The sequence below is a fragment of the Silene latifolia genome, chromosome Y, assembly GCF_048544455.1.
Source record: "Silene latifolia isolate original U9 population chromosome Y, ASM4854445v1, whole genome shotgun sequence".
Taxonomy (NCBI): domain Eukaryota; kingdom Viridiplantae; phylum Streptophyta; class Magnoliopsida; order Caryophyllales; family Caryophyllaceae; genus Silene; species Silene latifolia.
Window position 1 is genome coordinate 70,240,628 of NC_133538.1, and position 13,645 is coordinate 70,254,272.

Consider the following 13,645-nt stretch of genomic DNA (forward strand, 5'->3'; position numbering starts at 1 on the left):
CTTCTCAAACTTCAAATTAATGGTGTCAATATGAGCACTAAGTTGAGCACCCAATTGAGTAATAGAGTCCATTTCATGCTTTCCTCCTCTAGTAGCCTTCCGAGGTCTACTATATTCTGAGTTATGGACCGTCATTTCCTCAATCTTGTTCCATGTTTGATTATCAACAACTTCGGTAAACATACCATTTGATCCCATAGTTTCGGGTGTCTTCATATAGACCGTTCCAAAATTGTTGTACAAGGAACCACTCGCTAAGTCCATGATGTGGACAAGATCGGAAAGTATCCTTGAATCTCTCCCATGCTTCATACAAAGATTCTTCGTCCCTTTGTTTGAACCCGGTGATTTGAGCTCTCAACATGTTAGTCTTTTCCGGAGGCTAGAACTTTTTGTAGAAAGCAAGTGTCAATTTCTTCCGAGAGTCAATACCAAGAGTAGCCTTTTCTAGGCTCTTCAACCATTGTTTCGCGGAACCAATCAAAGAAAAAGGAAATAAGACCCATCGAATTTGGTCTTGAGTCATTCCGGTTTGAGAAATCGCATCACAATAGTCACAAAAATTCTCTATATGAGAATGAGGGTCTTCACTAGGCATCCCCTCAAATTGACTTCTCTCAACTAATTATATAAATGCGGATTTTGCAATTAAATTACCGGTTAAGTGTTGTGGGGTAGGAGTACCATTTGGTAGGTTCTCCTCGGTTGGTACGGAATGTGATGAAAATTTAGGCATTGTGGGTTGATTTTGTGGTTGGTTTTGTGTTGGGTTATCCTCTCCTTCTCTTGCAAAAGGGTTGATGAACTCAATGTTATTTGGCTGAATGTCCACAATCTCACCAATACCTCTCAAAGTATTTCTAGCAAGTCTTCTATTGTTGGTCAAAGTTCTTTCAATTTCAAGATCAATGGGCAATAAGTTACCTTGTGATCTCCTAGACATGCAAAATATCAAACTACTCGAAAACAATTAGAACAAACCTTGAGGAGTTTGACTTCCCCAAGGTAAAGAAAGACACAACTAAAAACAATCAAAGAAAATCAAATCAAGTTAACACCGTCCCCGGCAACGGCGCCATTTTTGGTCGGATCGGTTTTGTTACTCGTCGTCAAAAGTTACCTAGACCAAAACAATATTTATAACTTCAGAAACTAATCTACTCTTAGTAAAGAGGTAAGTAAAGGTCGGATCCCAAGGGACGGATATTGATGTAGAATTTTCGATTGCAAATTGTTGTGTCTAAGGGCGTCACAATTTGGGTTGAGGTAGGAGATCAACTAAACTAATCAACAAATGTAAATAAAGTATTCAAAACAAGCAAGATGATTAAAATGAGTTGTAAACAATTGATTAAAAGCACTAGGGTGTCATGGGTTCATAGGGGATTCATGGGATTTGATCATACAAACATGTTCTCTACTAGATGCAAGCAATTATTGTTGTGATGGAATCGAGTTAGTGTATATCTTACAATCCCTAAGAAGGTTTGGGTACCGGAGCCGAATCAATTAAATTGTACAACACCTACAAGTCGACTTAATCCTCCCTATCCAACTACATGCATGTTCTAATGAGACTCGAGTTGGTTTATGTCTTACAAGTCTCATTGAAAAGGTAAGTGATGGGTAAAAAATGCAAGGATTTATAGGCTCGCATTTCATCAAACATAACATGTGCATAAGTTGGAATCACAACAAGCAAGCAAATTAATTATGAAAACATAATAGATTAAGCATGAATCAATCCCCATGTTGGTTTCCCCTAATTCCCCATTAACCCTAGTTAAAGAAACTACTCACTCATTATCAAGTTTAACATGCTAACAAGGTTGTCAATCATACTAACAAGGCAAAACATGATGAACAAATGAAGATGATTAACAATATAATTAAAAAGGATTAAGAGAGAATTATACCTATAAAGATGATTCTAAATAATAAAGCAAAGAATAATAGAAGTACTTGATGATTGATGGAAGGTTGTCAATCCTCTAAATAAACCCATATAATCTTCTAATTACCCAAAATAAATGATGAATAATAGAGAAATTAAGGAAATATTAAGAAATGAGATTTTTATTAATGCTAAATTAAGAATTGATTACAAGATTAAGAGAGTATTAAAACTTGATTAAGATAAGATTAAGATCCTATTAAGATGACATGTTAATCTAGGTAGTGCAATGGGGTATTTATACTAGAGATTAGGTACAAGGATTAGGGTTACTAAGGGCTTAAATGACTATTAAGACCCTTAAGAAAAATTGAGGAAGTGCTCCTCTCCAAGGAGATGCTCATCTCCGTTTTGGTAGTCTCCAGGAATTATGCTCGTCCCGAGCGTCTAGGCAGTAGGCACGGTGGGTTCTGCAAGGAAATCCGAGCGGATCAGGGGAGAGACGCTCGGATTTGTTGGCCCCAAGACGAGCATCTTGGCATCGGGACGCTCGGATTGGTGGGCAGGGAGACGCTCGTCCTGGGTCAGCACTTCTCTTTTCTTCTTTCCTCAACAATCCTCGGGGATCTTGTTGGGGATGCAAGGATCCTTTCATCATTGCCCAATCTACTTTATTATTTACATAGGCCTTCTAGTATCATCTTCCCTTTGATGCTTGGTCATTGAATTTGATCAATTTAGCTCCATTTTGCCATGAAAATTTAAGATTTGCACTCCTTTCCTACCAAGGGAACATAACCTCAAAGAATATGCAAAACGGGAAACTAAAGATAGTAAATGACCCAATTATGCACTAAAAAGTATAGGAACGAGGCTAATTCGGGGACTAAATATGCTTAAATATGAGTCACATCAAAGAGATAAAATTTGGGAATAATACTCCGAAAAATTCCAGAATATTCCGACTCGGTTTTAAGACAGTTTTAGAAAATAGAAGCGGTTTTTTACCCGGACTCCAATTGAACTCTAATTACTGTCAAAACGACCGTATCGGCGCGTAAATGACGACGATGAGGTTGACTCGACTGTTTGAGCTATCACGTGTCGACGAACTTACGAAATGTCATAAATCGCTCCGCGTGATTAAACATGCGGCCCAATCATCACTTGGTAGTTGGCGGGAGGTGCAGAAACGAGGTGTCTACACTAATCATATATGTGCATTTGATTCTAAAAAGAGAAATTTTCAGGTAAGTAGTAACTATTAGATTTATGGTACAAATTAAAATTTTGTGTTCTACATATATGATGGCCCCATATATGATGTACTTTCTCTTAATATTTTTCTTACAATGGCAGCATCGACTTTAGCTAAAACGTTATTAGTATATTTGGGTTATATTATGGGGAGATGAAGAAGGATAGGTAGGAGCATGTTTGGTCAAATTTACCAAAGTGGGTATGTGGTGTGAGCAACTGAACATGTAAAAGAACACCTTATTTATTTGAACATCTTTTTTTATCAAAATCTCATTGTTAGCTTATCCTTTGACTATGGTCTGCGTTGAATATTAATTGTTCTGCGTTGAATCTTAATTGTTCGCTATGTTAATTTGTATTTAATTTTTTAGCTAATTTGGCAAAATAGATTATGAGACTTATTTAATATTTTTAAATGTTTATAACATACTATACAATAAGATGATAGAGTTTGGTTCTTCGTAAATTTTAAATTTCTAATTTGATACATTTTAGATCTACTTTTATAATGATAATTTTAATAAAAATTGATTACTTTTAAATTTAATTTTATTAGTATAATTATTAATAGTTATTTTATATCTTAGAAAGTCTAAAAGTTAAAAACTTTGGGTAATTTCAAGCTTAACCAAACTGCCACGGCTAAAGAGTTCTGATAGAATCAAGATTTATCCCCCAACGTTAGTTGTAAGGTATCTCACTTCTAATATAATATTAGGTTCTGTTGATAAAACTAACTGAAAAGGTAGTTGAAACCTGAAAAGGTAACTGAAAACTGAAAAGCTAACTGAAATCGAAAAAGGTAACTGATAAGGAAACTGAAAATTAGGAGCTGGTAAGGTAGCAGGTTATATAAAAAAGTGTTTGGCATACTAAGTGAAAATGTAACTGATTTTGATGAAATGACGTAAAAGGATATGATAATTATTTAATAGTATAAATTTAAGGGGTAAAAATGGAAAATCAAATCAAATCAGGTACCTGAAATCTCAAATGCTACTCTAGGTAGCATTTCATTTCAGGTAGCTTATTTGGTAAAATAAGTTACTTACCAAACGCTTACAAAAAAATAAGGTACCTGAAATTTTGGTCAAATAAGCTACTTTGACCAAATCAGATACCTGAAATACATTGCCAAACGGAGCCTTAGTTATGGAAGAGTACCTATATAGAATCTCTTTTGACCCAACTTGGAGCTCACGTGCACACTTTGGTCAATTTAAAATCCTCTGATTAATTAATCTAAGGCAATAATATGAGCGAATGATTATTACAATGAGTAGATTATACAACCTTTTGTATGCAGTTGTATGATGTAGAATCCGAGCTGTATACTAAAATTTTTGAGTTTTGTTTAAAAGAATCTGAGCTATGCTGTAAAGTTTTTGAACTCACACATTTAAACATAAAAAAATAAACTCTTACAAAACTCAGAAAAATTAAACATAAGCTCGGATTAATGTATAAGATTATACAATGCTTATTATACAACTGGTTGTATAATAGTATTTGTGTGATTATTATAAGTTTAATTGTTAAAGTCAATTGCTCATTTGTCGTAAAAAAAGAATTAAAAATTAATGTAGTAAGTTGTTACGGTTCATTTTGAATCAGATAAATTTTGAAATGTGTTGTTTCATGACGGGTTAGTTTAGAACTCAACCAAAATTGGGTCAGTTTGCATCAACTTTAATTTGTTATCCCCGACAAATTGGCTTGAACACATAGAATTGTAGATCAGTAGATAGTTGTTCCAAGATCAGACCATTTTTAAGGTTATTCTCATAATAATTATTCCAGAACTTGTTAAGATATTATCCGCGTAATGCCCAGGCATGAAATCTAGTATATATATATATATATATATATATATATATAGAGAGAGAGAGAGAGAGAGAGGCAAGATCCGGTGAGTCTACCTATATATTTGAGTCCATGAGTCCATAACACAATATCACGCACTATACAAAACAATATCACGATTTTTTTTTTTCAATTTTTTTTTTTCGATTTTTTTTTTCCGGAATTTTTTTTTTTCAAATTTTTTTTTTCGAATTTTTTTTTCCGAAAAAGTTTTTTTTTTTTTTAAGCTGTGATATTGTTTAGTATAACGTGTGATATTGTATTACAAAACAATATCACGTTTTTTTTTCAAATTTTTTTTTCGAAAAAGATTTTTTTTTTTTTTAAGCTGTGATATTGTTTAGTATAACATGTGATATTGTATTACGAAACAATATCACGATTTTTTTTTCGATTTTTTTTCAAAAACTTTTTTTTTCAGTTGTGATATTGTTTAGTATAACATGTGAAACTGTAATCTGTGATATTGTGTAGCATAACGGGTGATATTATATTACAAAACAAAATCAAGAATTTTTTTTTTTTTTAATATAAGCTGTGATATTGTTTAATAAAACGTGTGATATTGTTTCATGGACTCACGGACTCAAAAAAATAGGGTGGACTCATGTGATCCTAATTCTATATATATATATATATATATATATATATATATATATATATATATATATATATATATATATATATATATATAGAGAGAGAGAGAGAGAGAGAGAGAGAGAGAGAGAGAGAAAGAGAAGAGATCAACTAAGGCCATTATATCATATTAAGTTCATAAGTCTTAATGTGGGCTGTTGGATCAAGCAAACCAATGGCCAAGATTGCACAGAAAACGCGCAGTAAAACCCCACTCAACTTATATTTTAGATTTACCTCTCTCCTTTTACTCACTAACTCATGCATGCTACTGTTATGTCCATCAGTCTGTCATCATTTCCCTCCTCATTTTCCACATAATTCAAAACAACTTGCGGTTTTTTTTCCATCTATTTTCTGTCATTTCGTCTTGCTTTTTCTTTCTTCACATTGTTGATAACTCCATTTACATCACTACCAATTAATTCCAACTCAACAGACGCCATTTTCATCACTACCAATTAATTCCAACTCGCTTGCAAACTCGCCTGTCTCCATTTTTTTATAAGGTATTTTTTCCATTCCTTATTTAGTGATTTGTACTTTGTTTTTTTGTTAATTATTTCCTTTGTTAAACTATCATAAAAAGAGTTCATTTGATTTTTCAATTTTCAATTATGGGTTTGTTGATGTTGACTTGTTCAATTTATAATTATGGTTGTGCAAATCAAATACGAGTTCATTTGATAATTAACAATAGTTTTTGCCAAGAAAAATGCCAAGAAATCTGAATCAAAGGTAAAAAATCTCGTCTTGTTGGTATAACTCTTATAGAATGATGTATAACTTCAATTAAATATATGCATAATTTTAATCCCAATTGTTTGTCATCTATAGATGGATGTTTTAGAAAGTATTGACAAGGGACTTGATATCCAGGCTAAAAGTTTTGACTTTTATTTATCTGCAGTCAGTCGTTGTATAACTCTTTCTACGTTTTGAATAACTTTAGTACTCAATATGTATAACTCTGGTTACTAGATGTATAACTCTGGTTACTAGATGTATAGCTCTTCTGATTCTGTGACCAACTCTTCTTTCATAATGTAAAACTCTAATTGTTATGTGTATAACTCTACTTCTATTTAGTTTCTATGCCTAGAGTTATACAATATATGCCTAGAGTTATACATTTTATACCTAGAGTTATACAATATATATCTAGAGTTATACAGTATATGCCTAGAGTTCTACAATATATACTTTGGAGTTATACATTAGATGCCTGGAGCTAGTTATACCTGGAGTTTTTCCTGGAGTTATACATTATACTGTATATGCTTACAGTTATACATTTTATGGCTAGAGTTATACATTCTATGGCTAGAGTTATACATTATATAACTTTAGTTTTCAGAATGTCTAACTTTTGTTATTATATGTATAACTCTACTGGTATTCTGTATAGCTAATTTTCCTGATTATCTCTTCTTTTGAATGGTAAAAAGAATTTTGCATTTTACAGAATTTTGGTTGAAAAGAAGAGATGACAAACCATTCAAAATTCTTTTTTATATAACTCTTATAGAATTATGTATAACTTCAACTAAATATATGCATAATCTGAATCCCTATTGTTTGTCACCTAAAGATGGATGATGTACTAAGTACTGACAAGGGAGCTGATTCCAAGGTTAAAAGTTTGACTTTTGTTACAACTGCAGTCATTTGTTGTATAACTCTGATTACATGTTGAATAACTTCTACTCTCATAATGTATAACTGGAGTTATACAATATATGCCTAGAGTTGTACATTTTATACCTGGAGTTATACAATATATGCCCAGAGTTATACAGTATATGCCTAGAGTTATACAGTATATACTTGGAGTTATACATTTTATTAATAGAGTTATACATTCTATGGCTAGAGTTACACATTATATAACTTTAGTTTCAGATTGTCTAACTTTTGTTATTATATGTATAACTCTCTTTGTTATTCTATATAACTCTCCGATTATCTCTTCTTTTGAATGGTGAAAAGAATTTTGGATTTTACGAGAAATTTGATTTTGAGAATTTTGGTTATACATAATGAATCCCTATTGTTTGTCACCTACAGATGGATGATGTACCAAGTGCGAGAAGGGGCCACGATTCCAAGGTTCAAAGTTTGACTTTTTATAACTGCAGTCATTTGTTGTATAAATCGATTACATTTTGAATAACCTGCATTGTCGAATGTATAACTCTTGATATTTTTCGACTAACTCTACTATCGAATGTATAACTTTACTTATATTTTGTATAACTCTGACTATTTATTGTATAACTTTAATTCACAGTATGTCTATTTCTTTGTTGCAAATATCTCTAATTGCAACTACAGTATGTCTAATTTTGTGTGTTGTCCTTGTTTTTCCCCAGATGGTTGAGGCCAAGCTAAGGGTAAAGAGGGTGCATGAAATCATGGTTTCGTGTCGACCTCAAAGGCTTGTCTCTCTCATTGAAAAGCTTAATGAGGATCAGGTGTCCGCTGTTAAGAAAATTGGGTTTGGTGGCCTTTTGGAGCTTAAGATTAGTAGCTTCCCACTTGTACACATTCGCCTATTCTTGGAGTCCTTCTCTGATGGGTCATATGTGTTCAGGGCTTCTTGGAAAAAGGAGTTTATGATCAGTAAGCATGACGTGCATGACTGTTTTTTGATACCTTTTGGACCCAACCGTCTCCCGTTGGTACCTACTGGTTCGCAGAAGGGGTCCAACGATCCCGAAAATAAGGAGCTGAAGGACAAATGGCGGCAAGCTTACGGGGTGGAGAAAGCAAATAGTTCAATAAGTTTAGGGAAAGTTCACAAGGAACTTATGGAGTACGAGGAGGCGGACGATCATTTTTGCCGGCTATTTGTTTTGTTCTCTATATCTTCATTCCTCGCACGTACCTCAAACAACGGGATAGATTTGAAGCTTTTAAGGGCTGTAGAAGACCCTAAAGCCATTCCGCATTTTGACTGGTGCTCTTATATTTTGGAAATTATGGTGAAAGCGGGGACAGACTGTCAAAAGGGGTTAACGATGTTGAGTGGCTGTATCCCCTTCCTCATGATAAGCTACTTTCAACGATATGATTACAAGGGTAGGCCATGCCTCCACGATCTACCTTTGATTAAGCATTGGGATGAAACTTCGCATGTAGATAAGGTAAAATTTGAGGTGGCTCAAGGGGGATTGGGTACTTTAACTTTGTCTAAGACCAGTAGGTATCCGAGGTACCTTCAAGATCCCTCTTATATTAAGAGTTTGGACATTATCAGCCTCACCGACCCTCGTGAACCCAAACTACTGTTGCTATCAGCCCCCCACCCCCTCTCTCCTGCTCAACTTCTGAGAAGAAGTTCATTCAGATCGAACTACCAGCAGGTGTCGAGGATGACCAGGAATTGAAAGTTAGGGCTGTTGATGTAAGTTCAAACTATTATATATTTTGATTGATTTGTTTCAAATTTTGAACGTACCCATCTATTATAATATAACTAACTTACTGTACTTCTTCAATGCAGCGTACTCACGAGCTTTATCTACAGATGCAAAGGAACGCTATTGTGTTATATTCATGGTACGCAGATGTAACCGCAAGGATCAAAGCTGTAACTAGTGATCCGACGGGCCTAAATCCTAGTCAGGCCACTCAAGAATTCTTTGAGGGTGAAAAGATTCAAAAGTACGTCGCTGAAGCAGAACAGATTGCAGAAAGGCTGAAGGTTTCTGTTGGTAACGCTCCTGCATTTGGAGAGGTATTTAGTGAGTCCCCCAAAATAAATGACGAAATCGATGCATCTACGCGTCAAATAAGTGAAGTTCTGTCTAGTCTCGCCAATGATGGGGGTGGCAGGGGTGGTAACCCTTGTGTTGAGCCGCGTGGAGAGTCGGACAAAGCTGACGCGCCAACGAAATCAGTTGCAGTTTCATGGTCAAAGATTATGGAGGAAGTGGGAGGTGATACAGTAGTTTCTAATCCGTTGTCAGATGGTAGCCCAGGGTTAGAAGATCAAGTTGTGTGCACCCCCGTCCAAACTGTCAGAGAGCTGTTGTTGGAGGCGAAGTACACCGTGGAGGAAATTGACCAAGCTTACGGACGGTCAGAGGATGCTGAAACTCGGCCCGGGGTAGGTGATGAGGTGCATGAGCAAGTTCATGGGGAGGGATTGATGCTAACCAAGCTAGTGACTCGGGGATAGTTGATGAGCTGGACGGGTTGGTTGTGAACACTCACGGTAATGGTCTGATGGTGGTTCGTACTTTTCAGCCTATGAACTCCAATTGTCCTTCATATGTTACTTTGCTAAGTATGGTGTATGGGAGCTGATGGTGGCACGTTTACCAAGGAAGGGACGGACCAATATTACATTTTATTAGCAGTTTTCAGATTATGTTATTACAATAATATCTTAAGCTTAATTAGTAGTTGTCTAAGTTCATTGAACTAATAGCTTTTAGTGTTGTAATTAAGTGAAGAGTGATTGCTCAACTCTTCACCTTGCCTAGCTGTTTGGACGGCTCACTTGAGGCTATATAATGCCTTCAAGTTTATGAATAAAGCATCCAGAAATTATAACCAAAACACTTGTGTTAAAATCGTTTCTTGCTTAGAAACAAAACTGGTTTGGTTGAAACGCGATTTCGATTAAACTCTCGAGTTGTTGATCAATAGGTCTTGGTCTCACTCATTTTGATCAAGTAATAGGTCTTGCTTGTTCGTACACTATCCCTTTTATTCACAAAAACTAGAACGGGTCGTACCTAGTACGTTCGGTTCGCCAAAAACAGTCCGCTATTTTAATAGTTCTTGTCGTCTTGATCAAACAGTTTCAGGTCTGTGCGTACCTAGTACGAACAGTGCTTAGCAATGTCCAATTCGTCCTTAATTCCGCTGCTCAGTTCGTATCATTTGTGGTATCAGAGCTTCCGCTCTTGATCCTTGTTTAACCATGTCGGTAGACTTCAACAGTCCGGAATTCATTCATCAATTACGGGAAGCCTTAAAGCATGCTCGTGAAACTGAAGATCGTTGGCAACCTATGAGAGGAGAACGAATTGTTGATGCATTCAAGGCGAGTGATCTTCTTGAATTCGTTGGAGGGGCTGATCCCGAGGCCTATTTCGAGTGGGAACGGAAAATCGATCGTTTATTCGATTTCAAAGACTTGGATGATGATAAGAGGTGTAGGTTTGCAATTATGAAATTGGGCAAAGGAGCATCGCTGTGGTATGAGGCGAGGAAGGCTAAGAGGGTCCGAGAAGGCAAGGAGAAAATTGATTCTTGGGTGTCCCTAAAACGCAAACTACGGAAAAGGTATGTACCATCGACCCATAGGCTGTCTACTTATCGCAAAATCGCTGATTTTAGACAAGGCAAATTGAGTGTTAGCGAGTATTTAGATGAATTTCAGAATCTTGCTATTATGGGTGAATTGGAGGAAATGGAGGAACAAAAAATTGCTCGATTTTTGCGTGGTTTAAATTATAATATTGCTAGCACGGTTGAGTTATACCAATTTTCTGATTTTGATACTTTGTGTAGTCTTTGTTTGAAAGTTGAATCCCAAGTTAAATCTAAGTATGGGAGTGGGTCGAATTCAGAATCGAGTAAGCCTAAATCATGGTCTAAACCCGAGTCTAAATTTGTCGGTACTCCAAATAACCAGGCCGTGTCTAACACCTTGACTGGCAGCCCTAAAAACACCGCTGGTCAGTCCTCTAAAACCCCGGGAAAAGAGACTAGTTTGGCTAAGGTTTGATGCTTTAAGTTTCAAAGATTCGGTCATTATCAAAGTGTGTGTCCTAATCAACGATTTGTGACCTTAAGAGAACCCTTAGAGTGTCGGGATGAGTTGTTGGCCGAGGAGGAACAACTGGATGAGTTTCTGATTTCTAATGATAATGAGGAGGGGGAAGAAGAAGTAGAGGGTTATGAGGCACCTCATGTCGATACTAGTTTGGTTTTACGAACTTTGAAAGTTGATTCTAAACCAATTGAATTGGGACAGCGAAACCAACTGTTTCATACTAATTGTAAGGTGAATGATAGATGGGTGAGTCTAATTATCGATGGAGGGAGTTGTACTAACGTTGCCTCTACTGAAATGGTGTCTAAATTGAGTCTTAAGACCACAAAACATCCTCATCCTTATGCTTTGCATTGGCTCGATAAGGGTAGTAGTGTTAATGTCACTAAACAGGCCCGTGTGAATTTAACGATGGGTTCGTATGTTGATGAGATTTTATGTGACGTTATACCCATGGATGCTTGTCATATCTTGTTGGGTCGACCTTGGCAATTTGATCGGGATGTGTTGCATCGGGGAAGGTGTAATGAATATGAATTGAAGGATAAGGGAAAACGAATTGTGCTCAAGCCTTTATCACCTCAAAAAGTAGTGTTCTTTGCCACAAACACGGTCCCCAAGGCTGGTATGTCGTTGTTGATTGGAGAACGGGATGTGGAGCGTGCTATTGATGGTGGTGAACGTGTTTTTTTACTGGTTGCTAAAGAAAATTCGAGTTCTAATGTTGTTTTGCAGGAAAATGGCCGAGTTGAAAAACTCCTTACGGAGTTTAGTGATGTATTTCCCGATGAATTACCGGCTGGTTTGCCTCCTGTTCGGGGCATTGAACATCAAATTGACCTTATTCCGGGCTCATCTCTCCCGAATAAGGCTGCTTATCGTTGTAATCCCAAAGAAACGAAGGAACTCCAGAAGCAAATCGATGAATTGATGGCTAGGGGCTATGTTCGTGAAAGTATAAGTCCTTGTGTTGTACCAGTGCTACTTGTGCCAAAGAAAGATCGGTCGTGGAGAATGTGTGTTGATAGTCGTGCCGTGAATAATATAACAATCAAATACCGCTTTCCAATTCTAAGGCTCGATGATATGCTTGACGAGCTTCATGGTTCGGTTATTTTTTCAAAAATCGACCTTAGAAGTGGTTACCATCAGATTCGGATGCGTGAAGGTGATGAATGGAAGACGGCTTTCAAAAAGAAGCATGGGTTGAATGAATGGACCGTCATGCCATTCGGTCTTACCAATGCTCCAAGTACCTTCATGAGATTGATGAACGAGGTACTTAAATCTTTCTTGGGCAGATTTGTTGTGGTTTATCTTGATGATATATTGGTGTATAGCAGGAGCATAGATGATCATTTTGAACATTTGAGGCAAGTGTTCGAAACATTGCGAAATTAGAAACTTTATGGGAAGCGTGAGAAGTGCTCTTTTCTTGTGGAGAGCGTGGTTTTCTTGGGATACGTGGTGTCCAAGGATTGTGTCTCGGTTGATCAATCAAAAATTGAAGCAATTCGATCATGGTCAGAACCTAAAACTGTTAGTGAGGTACGATCTTTTCATGAGCTTACTTCATTTTATCGTCGATTTATTCGAGATTTCAGTACCATAACCAGTCCTATAATGGAGTGTTTGAAGAAAGGAGGTTTTAATCGGGGCGGGGCTACTAAGCAAGCTTTTGAAACGATTAAGGATCGGTTGTGTACCGCTCCTATCTTGGCTTTACCCGAATTTACTCAACCTTTCGAGGTCGAGTGTGATGCTAGTGGCGTGGGAATAGGGGCTGTTTTGATTCAAGGGAAACGGCATATTGCCTACTTCTCGGAGAAATTGGGTGGGGCTTGATTGAATTATTGCACTTATGATAAGGAATTTTCTGACATTGTTCGGGCTCTTGATCATTGGAGTCACTATCTTCGTCCTAACCATTTTATATTGCATTCCGACCACGAATCTTTGAAATATATTAATGGGCCGCAGAAGTTGAATCAAAGGCACGCAAAATGGGTGAAATTTTTACAATCATTTCACTTTTCATCCAAATATAAAAATGGGAAGAGTAATGTTGTAGCCGATGCTTTATCTCGTCGGTATACCTTGCTGTCCACACTTGATGTTCGTCTTTTGGGCTTTGAAACTTTGAAAGATGTGTTGAAGATTGAGACTTTGGTGCAATATATCTTGAGTGCAAATCAGGAGCT

At 36.5% G+C, this 13,645-nt stretch overlaps 1 protein-coding gene and 1 non-coding gene across 2 annotated transcripts; both read left to right on the forward strand.

The window, feature by feature from the left end:
• The first annotated feature begins 257 nt into the window (after positions 1–257).
• Positions 258–364, forward strand: LOC141635119 (small nucleolar RNA R71). The gene has a single exon (XR_012539824.1). It is a non-coding gene; the product is annotated as a small nucleolar RNA R71 (small nucleolar RNA).
• A 10,222-nt stretch (positions 365–10,586) lies between these two features.
• LOC141628302 (uncharacterized) lies at positions 10,587–13,289 on the forward strand. The gene is made up of 3 exons (XM_074441461.1): positions 10,587–11,390; positions 11,547–12,722; positions 12,846–13,289. Exons 1-3 carry the CDS (start codon positions 10,587–10,589, stop codon positions 13,287–13,289), a joined length of 2,424 nt encoding a protein of 807 aa, XP_074297562.1.
• Positions 13,290–13,645: the final 356 nt, after the last annotated feature.